This window comes from Sparus aurata, chromosome 5 (assembly GCF_900880675.1).
Source record: "Sparus aurata chromosome 5, fSpaAur1.1, whole genome shotgun sequence".
Classification (NCBI taxonomy): Eukaryota; Metazoa; Chordata; class Actinopteri; order Spariformes; family Sparidae; genus Sparus; species Sparus aurata.
Genome location: NC_044191.1, coordinates 9,226,784 through 9,249,256, shown reverse-complemented (window position 1 = coordinate 9,249,256; position 22,473 = coordinate 9,226,784). Strand labels below are relative to the sequence as shown.

Genomic DNA, 22,473 nt, shown 5'->3' with positions numbered 1-22,473 from the left:
TCTTAAATAAAAAATGTTACAAATAAATTGTATTTCTAAACTAAACTTTACATCAAATCGAGTTCGCTTTCACTGAGGAGCCAAAAACCCTTTTTGCGCGGTTAGTTCGATTATGTTCACTGAAACATTCCACATGGGCGGGGTTTAGCCATTATGGGTGTTCTAAAATAACGACAACGTTATTACTTTTTATCGAAAATCGAACACTCTATAAGCCAAATTAACCATATGGTGTCAAGAGACGGGGGAAATGGTCCCATATTGGAGTCAGTCGGGTTAAAACTGCGAGACGCATCCTCACACCGCTCTCCGTTTGATTCCTGCTGAACGCCGCCCGCGCTGCGCCATTTTGAAAGTTTAATGCTGGGAGAGGCAGAGGCGAGGGAAATCTCAAAGTAGAGTGCAAAGTCTAAAATTCACTACTGAGGATTGTCGATCACTTTCGTTGGTTTAAAACTAGTTTGTGGTGTCTCTATCAATTGGAAGAAGACTTGAACGGTCTTCGGAGTGACTAACAGCACTCCCACGTTTATTCCTCCACTGCTCCTCGGTCAGAACCACCCAGCCGACCCGGGTCAGCACTGCTCCGGTCCAGGCAGGGCCCGAGCCCGCTACAGAAACACCCTCTGTCTGAGTCGCTCACCATGGCAGGTAAAATTATAGAGAGAAGGCCTTCATATTGTCCGATTTCACTTGATTTCCATCAGTTACTACCCTGCTTATCGCAGATGAGGGGTTTGCTCCTATGTTGTGGTTAACTAGCGCAGGCTAGCTAGCAAGCTAGCGTCTAAGATGCTAGTATCTGTCACCGACTGTGTGAAAGTGGCCGGTTCCCACTGCAAACACACTTAAACTGTTTATTTTGACTAGTAATATACTGCACCACTCACGATATGTAATTTATATGAAGTCAAGAACAGCCTTGTTATTATATTATGGGTTTTAGCAGAGTTAGCACCAGGCTAACGCGTGTAAAGTTTTGTTTGCAGGTGTGTGTTAAAACTTGTGTCTGTTTGATGCAGGGGCCGGTGGTGGGACCAGTGATTTGCAGTGGTGCTTTTCCCAAGTCAAAGGAGCGATCGATGATGATATCGCTGAAGGTAAGAGCATTGTGCAGGTCAATGCTAACCTGCACTGTCTACTAGGCATCCTGTGCATGTTTTGAAGTTAGCTTCAATGCTACCGCTCCACATTGTGTTTGTGGTTTCTATGCAAATCGTGAAACGATCTATGAGTGATTGATGTTTAAGAGTATTAAACTTTGTTGGTGGTGTGGAACATTAGTGTTGAAAGTCCAGTAGGCCTGTTTCAGACTGATGAAACCAGCGGACGGTTGACAACATTCATCTATTTTTAGCAGAATTGCTTCAAAATGCAGCAGTCACTGCTTTTACAAATCCTCGGAGTCTATTTGTGTAGTGTGTGTAATGCCAGGTTTGCATGCTTGGGAGTGAAATGCACATCTAAACTGACTGGTTGCAGGTAATGGCACTGTAGGGAAAATGCTTTACGTGAAGAAGGAGGAAATTATTGAAGCAGAGAATTTATCTGGTTGAGCAATCATTTTATCTGGGCTGAACTTAAAATGTTCTTTAAGGGCCTAGTTTCAAAGAGACTAAATGGCTACAAGCCAGAAGAAAAGCTTCTACCAATTCAGAATCCAAGTAGGTTTTCCCATACTTACCTCTATCAGCGTGCAGCCATGCAGCCTATCTCATGTTTTGAGACTTCTAGTGCAAAGTCAATATAATGAAAGTGAAGGGAATTTCATTTGTGGTGCTCAAAGCATTAAAACGTTTCATAAAGTTATAACCCTGAAAGCAAAGTGTCTGTTCAGAAACACGTTTTTTTCTAACTAGGACAATCCAAATTCAGGTCAGATTTTAATTTAACTATTTTCTACCAAATCAAAGACACTGATGACAACAACATCTGTGATTATCCGGACTAAAAGACAGTTTGCTGCTACAGTTTAACTGCCTGCATGGTCTGATGCAACTTTGGATAAGTCAGAACGTAGCAGAAGGTTGACAACATTCATCTATTTTTGGCATAAGTGGTTCAAAATGTTTTATAGATTTAGGTGAACTAACCCTTGCAGTGCTGGAGATCATTTTAACACAAAACATGGTGAGACTGAATGCAAATGGTGATAAAGATGGGTCAGTTATTTTTATACATCAAGTTTTTATGCATGCAAGCAGAAATAACAGCAGCGGCTTTTAACTGCCCCTTTTCCCCTTGACAATGAGTAACTCATAAGTTCCCAAAACACACATGTTGACAGTACATGATCTTGTATATACTGGTGTGTGTGTGTGTGTGTGTGTGTGTGTGTGTGTGTGTGTAGGACAACACAGTTGTTTATAGTAAGCGTTGCTTGAGAACAGGTATGAATATGAGCCTTTCCTTGGGTCAGTGCAGTCTGCCAACTCCACACCAGTAATATAGCAGTTTATTTTACCGCTGCGGAAATGCACTCCTTCTCTTTGCCCTCTTTTGCTTTATGCGAGTGTTTGAATGGAGTCAGGTCGTGTCAGGCACTTTGTGTGCACTGTAAAGAGAGGAACAACATAGTCTATATTAAGGATTGCATTCACTCAGAATAGTGCCAGTCTGTAAACAGGGATTGATTGTTGTGGTGGAGGATTTGATGAGAATGCTTGTCTCGGAAAAGTGCTAAATAGTTGCACATCTGAGGTTTTCTTTCCCCCCTGCTTAGAGTTACAAGGTGACTTAAGTCCTTTGCACTGCCACACTGTAATGTATATATTCATGCACACCATTGCTCTGTTGTGTCTTCACCATGGTTGACAAAGTTTTCACCTGGAGGGCTTTTCACACTGCATCTTAGCTTGGGGTCATCCTTCCCCTTGGACTCGCTGGTCATGCTATACTTGGCTCTGGGTTAAGAGCTGACCCTGGGATAACTATTCACAAACATATTTTTTAACACAGGGTTCACTTCAGGCAAGGGCTTTACGGTTCACACAGCACTTTTTCTGGCCCTCGGTTAAATGTGTATTGGATTATGCGTTTCAATGTTTACAGTCTCAAATGACACATGGTTACTCTGTTTACTGTAGTTTCACACTGGCATCTTCTAGAGCCCAGTTTAGTTGATTGTCAGGCAAGTTTGGGGCTCACCCTGCGTCGGAGCAGGGCCAGAAATCCATAGGCTTAAGTGTTGGTTGGCCCGCTTTTTTGTCAGGACTGTGCCAGTGTGAATGCTTTTATAGCCTGGAGCTAACAGCTCCATCAGCCAGGGGCTCAGAGGGTTCAAAGAATGCTTTCAGGCCAGGGATAAGGGTAGTGTGAAACGCCTAAGTGAAGAGACGCGAGCAAAGAATATTTTTAACACTGCTGGAAGAATTTTGAGCATCATTGTGAGGAAGTGAATCCATCAGCCAGAGAAGCTTTCCAATGCAAACTATTTTGACATTGAATACACCCCTTTGTTAAACAACACACTTCTGGCTACAAAAAAGAAAAACATGCACAGTTTTATCATACTCTAATCACACTCTTTTTACAGCTGACATCATATCTACTGTTGAATTCAACCACTCTGGGGAGCTACTAGCCACTGGGGACAAGGGGGGGCGTGTTGTCATCTTTCAGCAGGAGCCAGAGGTAAGTTTTGGTGATTTGTCTGACTAAATCAATGTTTACAAACAGTGCAAGCATTGCTTTTCACACTTGATAAATTCTTAATTTGTTTAAGCCTGTGGTGACCATTTTACTGTATGCCGAACTGCCATTTGAAGTGAAGAAAAAAAAAACCCACTATGTGGCTTCTGATAATGGATTAGCTGATATGTTGACCCTTGCTTCCAGCATAGGACTTTTTCTGTCACGATACCTCACTGACTTCTGATGTGTGGTTTGTCTTTGTTTTAAGAGTAAGAATCAGCCACAGTGTCGAGGAGAGTACAATGTTTACAGCACCTTCCAGAGCCACGAGCCTGAGTTTGACTACCTGAAAAGCCTTGAGATCGAGGAGAAGATCAACAAGATTCGATGGTTGCCTCAGAAGAACGCTGCACAGTTCCTATTGTCTACAAATGGTCAGTAAACCACCGCATTCTAATGAAAGTGATTGGCTGTAGTAAGTTATCTAAATTGACAGTTTATTCTGTTACTGAGGATGAGTATTTCTCCACTCTCTCCTTGGCAGACAAAACCATAAAGCTGTGGAAAATCAGCGAGCGCGACAAGAGACCAGAGGGTTACAATCTGAAGGAAGAAGATGGGCGATACAGAGATTTCAATACTGTCACAACACTACGGGTGCGTATGAGTTGCTATATCGCCGTCCCAGTAATGTGGAACACTAAGAAAAATTGAAATGTCTTGCCACCAGAAGCAAGGGTGCTACTAATAACATTAACAGTCAAAACTGCAGCGCAGGTAATCGTTATACTTCTTTGTTCGACAAGTCAGTGACTGCTTTGAAAAAGGTTTATTCAGGTTTGTTTTCTCTGCACATTTTCCCCCCTGGTCACATGCATCCTCCACTTTAGGAAACACTGATCTATATTTATTGAGTAGTTTCCAAATATAACCTCAGTTTAACAGACTCAACCTTCTTCCTCTTTTAAAACGGCAGTTAACTGTTTCGGTTTACATCCGTAATAGGGACAGCTTTGTTCCTCTCACAGCAAAAATCAAAAACATAAAGAATTTTGTCAAACTTATCCAATAACCAGCCTGCCTCTGCACAAAGTGCTACAAAACCAGTTTGGGATATAAAATCATAAAAAATCAAGACAGTATGGTGACCACACTATCTGCTGTATTTTCTCTGTAAAATAAACATATATAATCCTTGCTCCTCTCCTCAGGTACCAGTATTCAGGCCCATGGACTTGATGGTGGAAGCCAGCCCTAGACGAGTGTTTGCCAATGCTCACACCTACCATATCAACTCCATCTCAGTCAACAGTGACTGTGAGACTTACCTGTCTGCAGATGACCTGCGCATTAACCTCTGGAATCTGGAGATCACTGATCGCAGCTTCAGTATCCTTTGGCTTTTATTGTTTTTTTTTTTGTTTTTTTTTTATTTATTCACAAAGACATGAGAACAAACAAACATGAGATCATCATGGGTGTTACAGTTAGAATCAAGGTATTTTTACACATACATCATGGTATAGTGTCATACTATTCAAGGTGCATACACGGTCCATTTTTCCCAGCGTTCAATGCATTTCTCCAGCTGAAGTCTTAAAACAAAAGTAAGTCTCTCCATACAGTACATTTCTTGAACGATCCCGCGCCACTGGTCCAATGTTGGAGGGTTTAGTTGCGACCATTTCTTAGTAATAGCTTTCCTACTACTTGCCAAAAGTATTTTCAGTAAGTACTTATCCTTCTGTAGGACTGTTTTCGGTATTTTACCGAGATACAAAGTAACAAAAGTGAAGTCTAAATCCACCCCAATTACTCCATTTATCTCGGCAGCCACCTCTCTCCAGAATAACTGAATTTTCGGACAGGCCCAAAAAACATGAAAATGATTAGCCATAGGGGTTCCATCCTTTGGCTTTTAAATCCATGCAGCCAGTATCTTCTAAAGGTTTTCACTGAATTCATCATAGTTAGTTCCACAGACCTCACACATCTGTTATGGGTTTTTGTGATTTGGCATTTTAGTTTCCAAGTAGTAATTGTTCTTGGTATTTTAAAATGTTTCTATGTGGTTGGTGTCCAGTTTGTCCAAGAGAAGTATGAAACTTTAGCTCCATTCTAACTGAACATGATTTGACTTCTTTCTGCATAATATGTACTGTGTGGAAAAATGGATGCATGTCAGAATGTGCATAATTGCATCCCTGCACAAACCATTTTCCTGACTGCTATTGTATTTGAAAGTAGATGTTTGTTTTAAGGCTGCCTAAACATCAGTTAAGAAATAATTATTAGCTTGCATTGGTGTCTACCACCATGTCATATTTGATACTACCACCAGATGTCCCCAAAGCAATTAATTTTCAACTTCGACTACGCACAGTAGCTCTAACAGAATTTGACCCTGAAGTAGCATTCCTGGAAAAATGCTTTTGATTTCTGCTGATCATGTGACAGTCTATTGAGGAAGCTGTTGACTTCCATCCCTGTCTAAGGGGAGTTGTTAATTATGTGCAAACCAAATGCTGTTTACAATCCATTCACAAATTAAGGCAGTATTAGTGTTCGTACGTACCTAGTTCAGATCACCTCGGGTAGATTGCATTCTGAATGCTTCATCACAGACTATGAAGAATTTTAACAGATAATTATCCCGTTATACCATTTTCATAGTCTTGACTTCTAAAATCAACATTGGCTGACCAAGAGCCCTGCAAAACCTTTTGGGCCTCTGGGAGAACGACAATGATTGGCTTTATTTGTACCAATTTAAAAAATAAAAATCTGGAAGCAATCTTTTTAAATCATCAGAATGTCTGTTTGGCCCTTTCGACCTTAACCTCATTTCTTCAGATATTGTTGACATTAAGCCAGCCAACATGGAGGAGTTGACGGAGGTGATCACAGCAGCAGAGTTCCACCCCAACCAATGCAACACTTTTGTCTACAGCAGCAGCAAGGGCACCATCCGCCTGTGTGACATGAGGGCATCAGCACTGTGTGACAAGCACTCCAAATGTAAGCACGGTTTCATTTCCGTCTTGTGTCTGAGGTTATGCTTTCGAATGGGACCTTATGTTACCTTATGAGGAGGGGGGGCGGGATTCAACCTTTGTTTCTTTGTCTGTCTATGTCTGCCTTTTTTTTTTTCTTTTAGAGCTAGAACTCAAAGTGTTACTTTTCTGATAGATTTTTTTTTTTTCGTTTTAGAGAGCAGAGCTGCAGTGATTACTACATTGTTGCCACCTGAATGTATCCACAGTTGTATAAAAACTTCATTTCAGTCGGGGTATACTAATGACATGCATCCTTTTATCTTTTTCTTTAAGTGTTTGAAGAGCCAGAGGATCCAAACAACCGTTCATTCTTTTCTGAAATCATCTCATCCATCTCCGACGTAAAGTTCAGCCACAGCGGACGCTACATGATGACCCGCGACTACCTGACTGTCAAATCTGGGATCTCAACATGGAGTCCCGGCCAGTAGAGACATATCAGGTCTGTAACTGTTGCCAGGCAAAGATGAAAGTAATGGTGTTAACAGCAGTTTCTTTTCTGTGGTTTGTAATGCAATTCTGTCACTCTCCACAAGAGGGAGGCGCTTTACAGAAATAATAAGAAAATGTCATTTACACCCTTGCACAACTCTTACCTGTTCATTGCTTTCATTTAACAGGTGCATGAATATCTCAGGAGTAAGTTGTGTTCGCTCTATGAGAATGATTGCATCTTCGACAAGTTTGAGTGCTGTTGGAACGGGAACGACAGGTGAGCATCTCTGATATTTGCGGGGTTAAAAGATCCCTTCTTGGGAAGTTTTTTTACCCTGGCAGAATAAAATCCAATTTCTTTGTCTGTCTGTTTGGAATTCCCCCCCACACATGTCACTATGCATGACGCATGCAAATGTTTTGGTCTGGCCCTAATTTGACGCAGTTGAACCCAGCAACGCCGTCCTTATCAATAACTGTGTTTTTATCTGCTCAGCGCAGAGCAGACGGCTGCACATGGTTTGGTTTGGGTGGCAGAGGGGATAGTCTGCACATGCCCCTGTAATGGTTCAGAATAGACTCAAATACCTGTGGCTTTTTCATCATACGTTAATATTATGTGTCTTACTATCGCTCAATCATACCCTGTCTCTCTGCAGCGTTGTGATGACCGGTTCCTACAACAACTTCTTCAGGATGTTTGACAGAGGCTATCGACAGGACATTACTTTAGAGGCATCGCGGGAGAACAGCAAGCCTCGATCGATCCTGAAACCTCGCAAAGTAAGCACAGGTGGGAAACGCAAAAAGGATGAGATCAGTGTAGACAGTCTGGACTTTAACAAGAAGATCCTCCACACTGCCTGGCATCCACTGGACAACATCATTGCTGTGGCCACCACCAACAATCTGTACATATTCCAGGAAAAACTGAACTAGCATTTGTTTGAACCGCTCAGATCCCAGTTTCTGCTTGAGCCCTACTGCTCCGATACACATATACAAAACTGTCTGTCTCTTTGCCTAAATCCCCAAGTCTTGATATGATCTGCCCTTGGTGATTTTAGTGTTGAATGTGACGAGACCTACTCTGTCAACAACAGTGGCATTAAAACATCTAAGCAGGCCATCACAGGCACATTTTACAAATATAAACATGCAGTTTGTAGATCTGAGCCCAGAATTTGGGATCTGGTATTATGGGTATTCTCCATCAGGACCACTTCATTCACCAAGCTACTGTTTGCAACTCCACTACATCCCAAACCAAAGGGAAAATGTGTTAAATACACATGTTTGGGTAGTTTCTTTCATTATTCTTTTGTGCCATTTTGACATGATTCATTTGTATGTCACAGCTATCAATTGTTAAGTTTTAGTAGCTGCCATCCTTTATTAGTTTGAATAGGAAATTTGTTCGACTGTTTCTGCGTCTTTCTGTCACCAAGTTCCTTTTGGTACTGGCCTGAAACACTGCTAATACAAGCTGTCAACACTCCCATGTTTGCCCCAAGTATTTGTCAAGTTGCCAAGTTCACTTTCCACTTCTCTCTTGATGTACAGTACAGTTATGCTGTTAAAGGACTATTCTAGTGTTTTGTTCTAGCTTATTCTCTAAAAATAGTGTACAACTTACATTACTGCTAACTGTTGTCCATAGCACACCAATATTTATTAGATCAAATTTTGCACTTGCAGTTAGGTGAAGGTGATCTGACAAGGAGTCTCGAATCTACTTTTCAGGTGCAACGTAGAGATTGCGATATTCAATAACCGATTACTTCTGTTTCCAAACTTCACATAACAGAACCGTGCTACATGAACAAAACAGCACATTGATGTAGCCGCTAGATGGCTGTGTTAACTGAACGAGTCATTTCACAGTGCTCTTCTTGGGTGAAGTATTGTAAACAATGTAACCTGAGTTTTAGCTAGATGCATTGCTGATGAGGAACTTGTGCCAAAAAAGAGCTATCTTTGATGAAATTGTGTCCTAATGGAGCACATTCAGAAGTATTTCTCCATATCTGGCTGTAGTCTAAAGGGCATTTCAAAGCTGAGACATAAAGACTGCAATTTGGATTTGTGGTATTACCTTATGGCCAGATCGCTTGCCCTTCCATCAAGGCAGTCACTGGTTTACATTCATTTCTCTACAGTAAGAAAGTCAACTGACTTGAAACCGTCTTGACTTGTTTTCCATCAAAATTAACTTTTTGTTGTCTTTGATTAAGTGGAAGTAACTGTCCGGTGATAATGCAGTTGCAAGCAGGAAAAACTCTGCACGTACATTCAAGCATACAATAACACCTGACACTAGAATCAAGTTTCTTTCCCTGTTACTAAAAGGAACAGTTCACCCAAAAATGAACACTTAGTCATTATCTACTCGCCACAATGCTAATGGAAATTCATGTGAAGCTTCACAGCAAAACAACCGGGGGCTTGTTTGAAAACGTAAAAAAAAAAAATGTCTCCACTCACTTCATCCAAGTTTCTTAAAGCCTGAAATGAATTGTTAAGACGTCATTGGCAATTTCTTAAGCCAAAATCTTCACTCTAGCCTGCAAGCTAAAAGCATTAGCATGGGTCATCTCCGAAGCGTCGATATAATAAATATTGATACAGCATCTGAGCTAGAGCCCCGTTCATTCCTATAATGGTTGCTCAGTTGCACATGAAGCCAAAAAATTCAACTTCCTTTTTGTAAAGTTATCCAGTTTAGCCCCCCTGCTAACTTAAATGGGAATAAAGAATGTAACGTTGCAGCTGTTCGAGACTTTCTAAATGATAACGACCGAATGGCTCATATTCTCCTAGGAGTTATTCCATGGGTTTGTGATACTCAAAACACAGTTCATCACAGACTATGATGAACTTTTCATTCACAGTTTGACCGCTGTTTTCTTTACAAGGTAAGCTAACAGGAAAAGTAATTTTTGGCCGGTGTGCATCATGTACAGTTGTAATTACATTGTCTGGCCACAATGTCAAATTGGCTTCAAAGCCGGCTGTTGCGCACAAGCTTTTCAAATCTATTTGGGTTCTCTGACCTTTGGGAGAGTTGCACAAGCTGTATTGAGACATTTTGTGTTATTTTTGAAAGTCCCCAGCTACTTCAGTGGTTTACAGTGGTGTTTTGCTGTGATGCTCCAGAAATGTTTTGTGGACTACAAAACTTTACCTGATTTTCCATCCACATGTGGGTGAGTAGACGTTGACTAAATTTCATTTGTAGGTGAATTTATCCTCACATGTTTGTGTTGTGGATTAGAGTTTCTGATAAAGTGGCTTGTAAACGCAAAGCTTTTCTGACTAATTGAAGCTCAAAACTGTTATCCTGTAGTGTCAGAATCAGGTTTTCTTAAACGATCCCAGGTCTCGGCTGCATAACAAAAACCTGACATAACTTACCTCAAGCAAGATTCCAGTTTGTAAGTTGATTTTCCTTGAGTTTTATGAGTTAAATGGTGAGCAGTAATGTTAAGGCTATTTCTAGTTAATGGCCAAAAGCATAAGTGTTGTCCTTTAACAGCGAGAGTAATGTGCGCACACATTCGTCAGATATTGTGGTGTTGGGAGTTGAAAGGGGGCTAATCATGCCAAAGTAACCAGTCCTATACAGAGTTATATTCATTTACAGCTGGTGCAGACTGGTCACCCTTGCACATGTATGGACCACCATATGAAGCTCAGGACAAAAGCTTATCTACATGGAAGGGTGTGATGTAGCCGCTGTCGGCTTCCCCACAAAGCTGGTTATGTTGTGTTGCTGCAGACTGATCGACCGCTTTACCCTCTGGATCTAGTTTCTGTTTGTAGTTTTTTTTTTTTTTTTTTTTTTAATGATGTTTTGTACTGTACCTGATGATAAAAGAATCACTATAGCTGATTTATTTTTGTATAAATTAAGGCAATAGGATTACAGTCTGATCACTGTAGTTTCTTTAGCTGTCTATCTCAGACTGATTGTAGATGGAAGGTTGCTTGATTGAGAGGGAACCTTGTCATGACTTTGGGACATAACATTCTGGCAGGTGTTTCTCTCTCAAACTTTTTGTGACATCAAGGAAGTGTTTGTTTTCACATGGGATGTCCAAAGAAAAGTATTTTCAGGTGTCAGTAAGCACTATAACAGTTTATTTTTTTAATTTGGCTGACTGTAACTGATGTTTATGTACTTATTTGGAAGCTTCAGAGTCTGAGTAAAGTTGGATCTTCTGTTTTTGTGCCATGGTTTTGTTTTATGAATCGTTCTGCTCGCTGTGAAAGAATAGGCCCGAGTGGGTCTAAATGGGAAAGGCATTTTAATCAACGTGAAATGTTAAAACTGCTAAATCAAGCTCTCTCTAAAGCTAGTCAAGTCGGTTGACTAGGCAGAGTTGCTGATTTTGAATTAATGTATGAAAATGTCTTCTCTCTCCTGTGATCCAGGAGATTGGGGACTTGTTTATTTAAAAAGGAGAATTTGTGAAGCACTTAGTTTGCAGATGATTGCTGTATGGAAGCGGTTGTTGATGACTGTATTGAACATGGTAAATGAACACTCTTCTACACTATGCTTCAGTCACATGCTGCCAATTCTCTCCTGGAGCCATCGGGTTGAATATAGCACAGTTTTCCACTTCATTAGAATCACATTTTGATGACAGATTAAGCCACTGAATTAGGGCGTGAAGCTTAGTTGTCCACTGGATCATAATTATGTAAGTTAATGTGTCATTCTTGCATAAGAGGACTGATTTCCAGTCACTAGGATGCCACCAAAATCCCACCAGACTCCATACAGTGGTATGAAGCCACTGTTGAGTTTCACTCCCTCAGGGCTTTGGGTAATGTCCACAAGCAATGAAACACTTTTCCTGATTTCTAGATTTTCTTTTGTTAAATTCTGCAACCTTTGGGAAAACAACCTTTCTTTATTGTCATTAAAATTGGGTGTGTGAGGGTCATTCAAGTTTTTTGCCTCATATTTCTTTTTCTTTTTTTCTTTGATATTTAATGTATAACCTGTATAATGTGGCGCCTTTGTCACATTCTGCGGTCAAGGATGATCCAGTCAGTCAGCCAGTGATCGTCAAGGACAGGGCCTGTTGAAAGATGTGAGAAATGTTTGTAAAAATGGAAAAATCTGCAAATATTCGATCTGAAGTGGACATATTCTCATAAGATCAGCTTTTCAAAAGAAATCCCATCTTTGCAAAACCCAAAATGCCAGAACATTCGCTTACATTCATAAAAGATGAACAACTAACCAATAATCTTTCCCCCTTCCACTCATATTGTCTCCATAGCTGTTGTTCAAGGTTAAACTACCAACATATTCACACCAGAGCCCTAATGCCTTTTTTTTTTTATCGCATTAATGAGAAAAAAGATAATCAAGTATGTTTCTTGAACTTTCTGGAGACTGCTCAGGGGAATCTACCGCTGCTCTGTGATCAAAACCTTGTATCTTCAAAAAAGAAAGAAGACGAAAAAAAGCAGCTTTTTAGGACTTTATCAAAAACTGCCTTATTGACAGGTAGATCAAACACTTCTAGGAGTTGAAGTTGCTGTAATTGTTTTTTGTCATGAAATTTTAAGGAAAACTGTCAAAATTGGAGCTATGAGGTTTTTCCACTTAAAGCAGCATTGTATATGTCTAATGTATCACAGGAGTTAAAACAAAAATGCACTTTTTATTTTTGTGAAGTTAATTTGTATGTTTTTGTTTTTTGTTTTTTTTCAAGGGGCTCTTGAATTAAGATTGTAGGAGGGTTTTTGGTGATCTGTTTGGGGAAATGAAACTACAAATGGTTCATTGTACAGCTAAGTTTATCTTTGTCAAATGGAATAAAGTTCAATTTAGATGAAAAGTAATAAAGAATTTCAAACCTAATTTATTCTGAGTAAAAATTACTCAACTGCTGTATTGCTTGTGTATGGAAGATAATGTGCGGGAAAATTGAAACGATGACAGATATTGAAGCCTTGGCAAGGTATTTTTACCCCCAATGTTACCAGCTGTGATTGTTGGTTTGTCAGCCAATCACACAAAAACTACTGTCTCTAAAAGGATCGGTCAGAAGTTTACTTGAGTGCTGTCCTCCCTCTCTGAAATCACATGCACATAACCCGTTAACTATTTTCATATTAACATGTACGGCCTATAGATATCTTCCTGCAAAAAAAAACAACAATAAAAAACTAAAGAAAACATACAATTCACAATCAACAAAGGAGACCTTTTGTGGAACTGGAGGAGGGGAGACATTTGCAGTACCCCCATCCTCTACAAATTCGACAGGAAACAGTACTAACGTTTAGTGCATAAATGTTTAGATTTTTATTTAAAGATAAATATAACCATGAGACGAGAACTGTTCTTAGCTATGAGCAGAGAACAGGACGACTGTAGTAACATTAAATATCACACTTTTTGAAAGAAAAATGTGTTTGTTTCTCTTCAAAATATACCCTAAAAGATAAGAGAAGTAGAGTGAGAAAGTGCTACTGTTAACAGTGTATCAATACTGTAGAACATTTGTATTGAAAAAGCTTCAAATACTTAGTATCTGTGTTGATATATATTGATATTGTTGACCACACTAGCTACAACTATTATCACCTTGTAAATATACTGTATATAACACTGACATGAAGAGTTAACACAGGCTTATGTTTGAAATATATATTTAATTTATATAAAATATACATATGTGTATCATTTATCATTTTGATAGAATTGTTATATTTCTCCGTATATATATATGGAGTCCTCCCATATATTAACATGTCACTTTAATATATATATATTCCTGTTTCGTATGGTTTAATAAAATGTGTTGTAAGTCAGCATCACAGTCTGTAACTCCATGAAACTGAAATGAGAAAAACTGCCCATCTCGTCTGTGTGCTCCGCTGGACTCGGGGCAGGTTTAGCGCCTGCGCACATCGCGGTTTGTCTGCGTGTCATGTTGATGAACGTTCTAACTGGGTAGTCAACATGTCCACCGCTGCTGCTCAACGGAACAATAACGAGGAGCCCGGGCTGCACGGTACGTTCCGCCGCCACTTTCTCCGTGCTACACCGTACAAACGCTTCTTTAGCTATCCTAAATAAGTGCTCTTCTTCATGAAAATATCAGCCTAATGAAGATTTTATCGTAAAAGTTACATCTGGTACGGTATTTCCTCTTCTCCTGGGAGGGGTGGGGGGTTGACGTTGTTTGACGTCGTCGCAAAATAGCCAATTGCGTGGCGATAAATGTTTGATTGATGGAATAGCGGCCAATCACGTATTGTATTCGGCGCTGGGCGGGGTCTAGATAAAAAATGAAAACAAGTTGGGACAAAAGAGGAAATAAATGTCGCCTATATTTACCAGTATTTTTAAATTGCCCGATAATGACACATATTCCTCTCATCTCTTGTGTAGTCGAGTTGCATATTTATCTAACAGGCCAAAGTCTTCCTAAGTAAATACATTCCAAAGGAAGACAATGGTATGATGTTAGCTCTGGTGTCTGCGGTCTAAGAGCTAATAAAACACATTTAAGACATTGAAGAGGCAAAATGTGTGTTCAGCCTTGAATTTCGTCGAGGACTAAAACGTTAGCTCGAGCAGAGCACCGGGATGTGAGCATTATATGTCACAGCATCACAGCTGGAACCGCGACATGTCTGGGCAAACTGTCTCACACTGCACTTTACAGTTATGCAAGCAGCCTCATGGGAGCAGCATAGATGACAAACTCGCCTGTAAATGTGCAATCAGTCCTGCATACGTGCATCTTTGAAACGCATAAATTAGATGTATTTTTAGCGAGTCCCAAAACGCGAAAACAAGTCGTTTCTTGCTATCACGAGGTTTACATTCTGCTCACCAAAACCCGCTGCCTGTTAGCGATTACATAACCCCCGCCTGTCTGGAAAAAAAAATGTGCAAGCTGTTAGTAGGGCAGTGGCACAAAGAAATGCACGCTATCATCAATGCAGTGCACACCCAGTTCATTTAGATGCACACTGTGAGAAGTGCAAGAAATGTAGGTCAGCTGTTTCCGTTTGAAAGGAGACAGGGGTGTGTTTCTGTGTACAGGGTTTGCACTAACAAAACAAGCTAAATTTCCCCTCCTTCCTTCCTCTTGACCTTTTGTGTTGCCAAGGCTCTTGGGTAGAGTTGGAGCTGAATGGAAACACAGGAGCACAGGGTGTGCAGACCAACGTGCAAATGACCCCAGCTGCAGACCAAATAAATGCCAACGCTGGCATGAGTGAAACAATGCAGACCCTGGATGCGGTGCCTGAGAGTGATGAAACCTTGATTGGAGGACTGGAGCATGTGCCGTCATCTTCCTCTATCCACAATGGGGACATGGAGAAGATTCTCCTGGATGCACAGCATGAATCCAGCCCGAGTAGCTCCTCCTGTCACAGGTTGGGATAAAAGCCACAGTGTGCTCTTTAAAGCTCAGAGAAGTGTTTGTGGTTACAAGCTTTTCATGCCATTACTCATCTCAGTCCTCACAGGCCACCAAGTCCAGATCAGGATGAGGGTCAGATCACTTTTGATGTGGAGATGCCCAGCCCCAGAAGTAGTCAGGTAAAACGGCACATTTGAATCCAATATTCCAACCCTTCTCAAGTCTGTTTATATTACCCTCAAACCTATTGTTTTGTTTTACCTGTGCATTTACAGTCAGAGGACAGTGGTCCAGAGCAGGACAGAGATGAGGACATCCTGCTCAGCAAAGAAATTGACTGGGTCGCTGATTGGTCCAGCCGACCGGAAAACATTCCACCAAAGTAAGTATTGCTCATTAGAATGATTTACTAATGGCTGTTAAGGATATTTCTCGGGAATAGAGCTGCACAATATATCATATTTGGCTTTTACGTCGCAGAAAAGTGCAATGTCAGGTAGGCCTAAGGTGAATTAATTCAACCATGACCTTTTCATGCTTGAAACCAAAGTAAAACTATAATTTAAGCTATAATTTAAGTCTGTCTAATAACACATAATGATTTCCAAGAGGAGTTAATCAAGTTTTTTGGTAAGCCCAAGTCTAGTATTGTTTTCTAAAATAATTTAGCTAAAATAATTGGCTGATTGTTTTTACCTCTCAGGGAGTTCCACTTCAGGCACCCCCGGCGTTCAGTGTCTCTCAGTATGAGAAAGAGCGGAGTCATGAAGAAAGGTGGCATCTTCTCTGCTGAATTCCTCAAAGTCTTCATCCCTTCCTTACTCATCTCACACATCCTCGCTCTCGGCCTCGGGTAAGCCTGAAATCATGCAGGGACATAATGCGCGGCTTAGCTTTGACTATGAAAAAGTAACATAAGTTATTAAGTTAAGCTATTTCCTGATCTGTACTAATGTTTTCCAGTTGCCTGTGCCAGTTTGGCATTGTAGTGACTCATCGTGTGCCGTAAGAGAGTCAGTATGGGCTGCGTCATTGTCGATTTATCAGTCTACTGCTATTTTGGTGTTCACGATGACTGCAGTTTTCTGTTGAGACGCGGGTCTCGTTTATAAAGCAGAATAAGTGATGTAAATGATTTATTTCAGCAGCTCTATGACACACTTTACAACAAAAGTCACCTTAACAGTCAAATGTGTCCTCTAGGGCTAAGGGATATTGGAATAGATTTGAAACTAGCAACTGCAGGAGTAGCTACTGTAGCCTGCAAGCTGTAACTATTTGTTGGGTAAGAGAGCTTGCCTGGATGTAAATGAAAATGTGAACCATTTATATTAATTGATCAATTACTTTGGATTGATGGCTTTTTTTATATTACATCATCACACTTAGACCGCCATTTTTCAACTGTTTTCACACTGTTTATATGGGTTATCCCATTTCAAGTTATAATATGTAGGAATTCTGCATTAAAAATGTTAAAACAACTGGACCTGACCCTAACCCATTATTTTGCGTTTTGTACTTAGATTATATCATCCTAAATATTCAACAATGTTAAAAACCTGAAATATCCACGTTCTCAAGTTTACTCAAGTTAACAGTGCATTTCATGTGGTTGCCCGTCACTACCTCAAGGATAGAAAAGTCGATGAAAGAGACTAAACATAACACAAGTCAAAACATTTTTTAAATTACCTTGTCTGTGAACATTTGTGCCTGAGTCCAGTCAGATAGGCTTCTATCAGCAGGGGTGAGTTTGAACGTAAGATCATTAATGTTATTTCACGCAATTCATATAGCATTGATCGAACCCAAACAGCTACATTACTAAGCTGATGTTGGTGAGCAACATTACATTCCGGTCAACTCCCAGTTAATGACTCAGCACTCTCCAAAAACTCCTGTTCTCTCTCTTTTTTCCCCTTCCCTTCCCTGTAACATTATCATTAAGTAAAATACATTTCCCTTCCAACTACAGTCAGTAGTCAACACTACAGTATCCAAACACCCGACAATGGAGGCCAACTGGTGATTGCTGCTGCAGTCAGGTTGATAAATGGGAGTGAAGATGATTCTACTTTTTAAACCTAGAAGTTAAAGAGTAATCTTTGAGCCCTACTCCTGTCAGTCAACTGCTCAGCATAAGAGCAGAATCTGATTTGACTCCAGGTGTTTATTCCTCCAGAAGGTCTGGCTTTGCACCCGACATTTGCATTGCACTGGATTGCAGAGTATAGGCAGAATGTCTTATTGTTGTCTTTTGAAGGATGGACCCAGAGCTGCATAAGTTACACATTGTTCATTTAACTGTTTTGATTGCATACATTTTGTTTGGATTTGTTATCCAGGGTGTACATCGGGAAGAGAATTGCCACAGCCTCCGCCAGCTCTTACTGAATAGAAGATGAAGCAGTGCCTGGATGTTCTCCTGTCTCCAAGTCTTTCAATCGTCCTCCTGTAGTCAAGCTGTCTCTCTGCATCTATTGTACGCCCACATTTCTCTTCCAGTCAGCATTAAAATCAGTCACATTGTAGATGTAGTTGTAGAGATATACACATGACGTAATGTGTTTGCACTCACATTTTGACACAGGGGCAGCATTGTACCCAGCAGCTGTCACCAACTTGAATCCAATAGATAGCAAACCCTATTAGAGCTGGAAAAATATCAGTCATCCTGTTCAACTTAAAAACACATCACTAGGATTTGATGTCCAGTAGCTTCAGGGTTGAAGTTTCTCTACTTTGTTTTGATTTTATCTAATGAGTAATCTGGCTTCCCACGCTATATCTCTCCAGTAGGAAGAGTGTATAAACCAAAAGTATGCGCCATATCTGCAATACAAACAAATTGAATAGGCTCCGGGAACAGAAAGGACTTTGATCGCCTTAATTTTTTTAGCTAAACATTCAAGGTGCAGTTATCGGGGGACACATGATGCTGCACAGCAGGATTTGTTTTTAAATTCCACACGTTTTCAGAGAATAGTAGTTGTATCATGTTGACTCCCGAGGGTTTTCATTTTAAAAGCTTTGTTTTTTGAAGGTTGGAAAGCTTAAAACTTCATCTAGTATGTAGATGCACACTTTTTACAGCGGGGTTGTTGATGATAGTGGAGCCTAGGCTGGATGGCAATTTACCAGGCCATATGCTATTTTATTTCCTTTTGCCTACATATCCTCTTCTATAACATCATATAGCAGCAATGGCAAAGTGCCAAACTTTCACCACTGCACATTGGTGATTTATCTTAGACTGTTTTTTTTTGTTTTTTTTAAATGATATGTATAGGTATTTAAAAATGTAGATGTGAAAATTAATTTAAGCTGTGATCTGCCCCATGTACACCTCTTGACATTGTATAATTTGTTTATACATTGATCTTAATGCATATTATATCATTGTTATCATATAGCATTGTGGCAGTGTGTGTAATGTGTTTTTGCTCTCGTTTAATAGCCGATGTGTCAGTGGCAGAAACCACCTCAGTTGATGGTATTTACAGTGGCCTCATTTAAGATTGTTATCTGACTTTTATCCAGAATACACTGTGCAATCGTTTCACATTATGATACAATAAACATTGTACAGTGTATGTAGAAACTACAGAGAAACTAGAGGTGCATTTCCTGAAGAAGGTGCATGTGATTTCTGTATATCGATGCTGATTGGATGACTGGATAATTTATCTGGCAGTGTTCGTAAATGGATGGCATCATAGACTTCTATGAAAAATCAGCTCCCATAATGTACAGTATTGGTTTTAAAGCACCCGACATGTATTCAGGCTTTAATGCATTATATAACACACGTACTAACTCATAAAACTGTCATCATAACAGGCTTATGTACAGTTGATCAGTGTGCAATACAGAGCGTTTTGGAATTTCAATAAAGTTTGTACTGTATACAGTGGCTGAGATATAAATACAGAGAATGAATAGAGCTCCAAAGACCTTAATGCATTTCAGTCATAATAGCTAATAAAAAATGCACATATCAACGTTATTGACTTCTTTGCAGCTGATTAGTGCAGCAGTGACCTTTTCAATTTTGAATGGATTTTATATTATATACAGTATGAGACTGAGAATCCTTCACTTAGCCTGTCGAGAGCTGTCCTGATAGTTTAGCAATCAAATCAGCTCCCTTTTGGTCTTGGCCACAGCCATTTTAGGCTGCAGATCTTGCATCTACAAAGTATCTCTTTATTGTTAAAAGACCTAAAGAGATGAGAGGCCAATATTAAAGCAAAACTTGCGCCAATATGCAACCCAGTCTTTTTTTGTGAATGTATAGGAGTCAAACCTTCATGTAAAAGCATAATTACGATGAAAGAGGCACTTTGAAGATTTACCGTAGTTTAGTTTTCGGGCAAGCTCATTTTCAGTGGAGTGCTGGGGCACTCTTAGCTTGACACAACATTTGCTCGTAATATCACCAGGGTCTCTACACATGAACACAAGCATTGAGAACATTGTTTGTGTACACAGAGTTTACTTGAAAGAGAGTTTTTGGACGTTATCAGATGTTTCCTCCGCTCGCTGCCGTCCTGGCAGCCGAGAATTTTTGATCTCTGAATGCAACGTAACTTGGATGAGAGTTAAGGTGGACCTCTCCTAAAGCTTAGTTCCATATAAATGCACGGATAATTCGTTGTTTTGTCATTAGCGAAAAACAATATTAAATATATAAGAAACAATACTAAAATAAAAAGCCGGAAAAGTCAGTTGAGATATCGCATTGCATCGTTACTGGAAGACAGTAGCGGTCCACCTTTACTCTCCTCAAAGTTACGTTGCATTCTCAGATCAATACTTCTCGGCTGCCATGACGGCAGCGAGCAGAACAAGCTACTGCTAAGGTGAGTTGTTAGAAAAACTTTCTTTTTAGCAAACTCTGTGTACACAAACAATGCTCATGTTCATGTGTAGAGACCCTGGTGACACTATGAGCAAAGTTTCATGTTGTGTCGAGCCTTCGTTTTACAAATAGCGAGTGCCCCAGCACGCCATTGAAAATGAGCTTGCCAAAGACGAACTACAGTAAATGTTTCATCGTAATTATGCGTTTACACGAAGGTTTGACTAATATACATTCACAAAAAAAGCCTAGGTTGCATTTTGGGGAGAGTTTTGCTTTAAAGGGATGTGATGCAATTTTAAATTGCTATTAATCTTTATTCTTCTTAATGCCTGCTTTTTCACAAATTTTAGTCCAGTCAACTGTGCCAAGATTCAAGATACTTTATTAGGGCCCAAGCAGGTCATGACCTGCGATGTCCCTATTGTTTTTGTAGTGACGACTTTTTTGTCCCAAGTTATCGCATTTTTCACTCCCTGAACATAGCCCAAAATTCACCAAACTTGGCATATACGTCGCACCTGCTGAAAAATTGTATAATCTATTGTTATCGTCAATTTTCACCACTAGGTGGCGCTATAATCAAGGAAAGTGCATTTTGGCTTATAACTCCCACATACTTTGTTGTACATTTAAAAACCTTATGTCCACGCGTTCCCTCAATTCCGGTCAATCTCGTGATATAGGCCACGCCCATTTCCGCCTACCGCTAAATTTCACAAACCTACTTTTCTGAACTCCTCCCAGGCGATTTCACCGATTAGCATGAAACTTTGCACATAGCATTTATGGACCCTCCTGACAAAAAGTTACACTACAAGAAGTTTGATATTACAAAGAATACTCAAGTTAATAAATACCAACTTCCTGCACATTTTCTCAAAACAGGAAGTCTTGCATATCTCGATATTGGTGTGTCCAAATGACATCAAACTCAGGTTACTACTTCCCCATGAGCCCCCGAGGCTCTGTGCAAAATTTTGGCTGATGTCCACTAGGTGGCGCTCTTTAAATTAAAGTATTTTTTATCTCCACATCAGTTTGTCGAATTAACACCAAATTTAGCACAATTATTGCCAATGCCATCCTGGCGATAGCTGACGAAAGGTGTTACCAGGGGACTCTATAGCGCCCCCTGGAATATTACAAATCCAAGCCCTGCCTCCTACATGCACATACATGGATGACATTCAGTATGCATATGTATCATGACCAGATGCACAGAAATCATCAGGGGTGCCAAACTGTCAGTCCAACAGGAAGTCGGCCATTTTGATTCACAGTTCCCATTTCACCCCCATTTTCATCCATTTCCATGCCTTGTACTCTAACCAACTCCTCCTACAGATTGAACACCACAGACTACCAATTCATTCAGTATCATCCTCAAACGCTGAAGATGAAAACTTATCATTCGCCTATGTCAAACATGGTGGGTGTCATGGTGCGATACATTTTCATGCTTCGCCTTAAAGCATCAAGTCCTCATAACTTCAACATACAATTTCCCATGCACACCAAATTTATCACACATGTATACGATGTTGCCCTGAATACCTCCTTGCATCAAGACTGTGTCATATCCATAGCGCCACCTACTGGACACAGGAATTCCAAAAAACATAATCCTATTCACATAACATTCATAGGTTTTTTCTCCATATCATACACTACAAGATGACATTCAACTATAGGGTGAGCACACCCTGCGACAGCGCCGCCGCCTGACGCGCTAACTTCAAATCCATAATCAAAACATAACTCACCACAAATTACTTGGAGGGATTTTTCACCTGTAGTCCAGGGAGTTCTTTTGACTTCCCTGTACATTATTTAATACCGTCCGGTGCAGGCCATCAAATTATAAACAAACAACTCCCTCATTCCTATCTGGACCAAACGTCACATGTTTGAGTCAAAATTTGACTCAAGAAATGTTGTCCTGCAAACCCGCCTTTATATAGCCCCGGAATGGAATGTTGCTGTGGAGGTTCTATTTGGCTTTGATTGTTTTGCTTTGATTTCACGCACACACACACACACACACACACACACACACACACACACACACACACACACA

General features: G+C 40.2%; 2 protein-coding genes and 1 long non-coding RNA gene across 3 annotated transcripts; 2 read left to right on the top strand and 1 right to left on the bottom strand.

Annotated features, from left to right (window-relative positions):
- Nucleotides 1-231: 231 nt before the first annotated feature.
- LOC115581991 (serine/threonine-protein phosphatase 2A 55 kDa regulatory subunit B alpha isoform) lies at nt 232-13,005 on the top strand. The gene is given in 11 exon segments (XM_075488172.1): nt 232-651; nt 1,023-1,100; nt 3,536-3,633; nt 3,902-4,067; nt 4,178-4,290; nt 4,845-5,022; nt 6,487-6,651; nt 6,963-7,085; nt 7,088-7,131; nt 7,310-7,401; nt 7,784-13,005. Coding segments are annotated over 11 exon segments (1,344 nt in total). The 5' UTR covers nt 232-644; the 3' UTR covers nt 8,064-13,005.
- LOC115581994 (uncharacterized) lies at nt 10,969-22,418 on the bottom strand. Its single transcript, XR_003984098.1, has 3 exons — nt 22,160-22,418; nt 16,226-16,388; nt 10,969-12,214 (listed from the first exon to the last, which is right to left on the bottom strand). It is a non-coding gene; the product is annotated as an uncharacterized LOC115581994 (long non-coding RNA).
- Nucleotides 14,014-19,533, top strand: bnip3la (BCL2 interacting protein 3 like a). Its single transcript, XM_030417621.1, has 6 exons — nt 14,014-14,164; nt 15,272-15,542; nt 15,627-15,708; nt 15,805-15,911; nt 16,233-16,382; nt 17,878-19,533. The coding sequence occupies exons 1-6, from the start codon at nt 14,113-14,115 to the stop codon at nt 17,924-17,926; spliced, it is 711 nt and encodes a 236-aa protein (XP_030273481.1). The 5' UTR covers nt 14,014-14,112; the 3' UTR covers nt 17,927-19,533.
- Nucleotides 22,419-22,473: the final 55 nt, after the last annotated feature.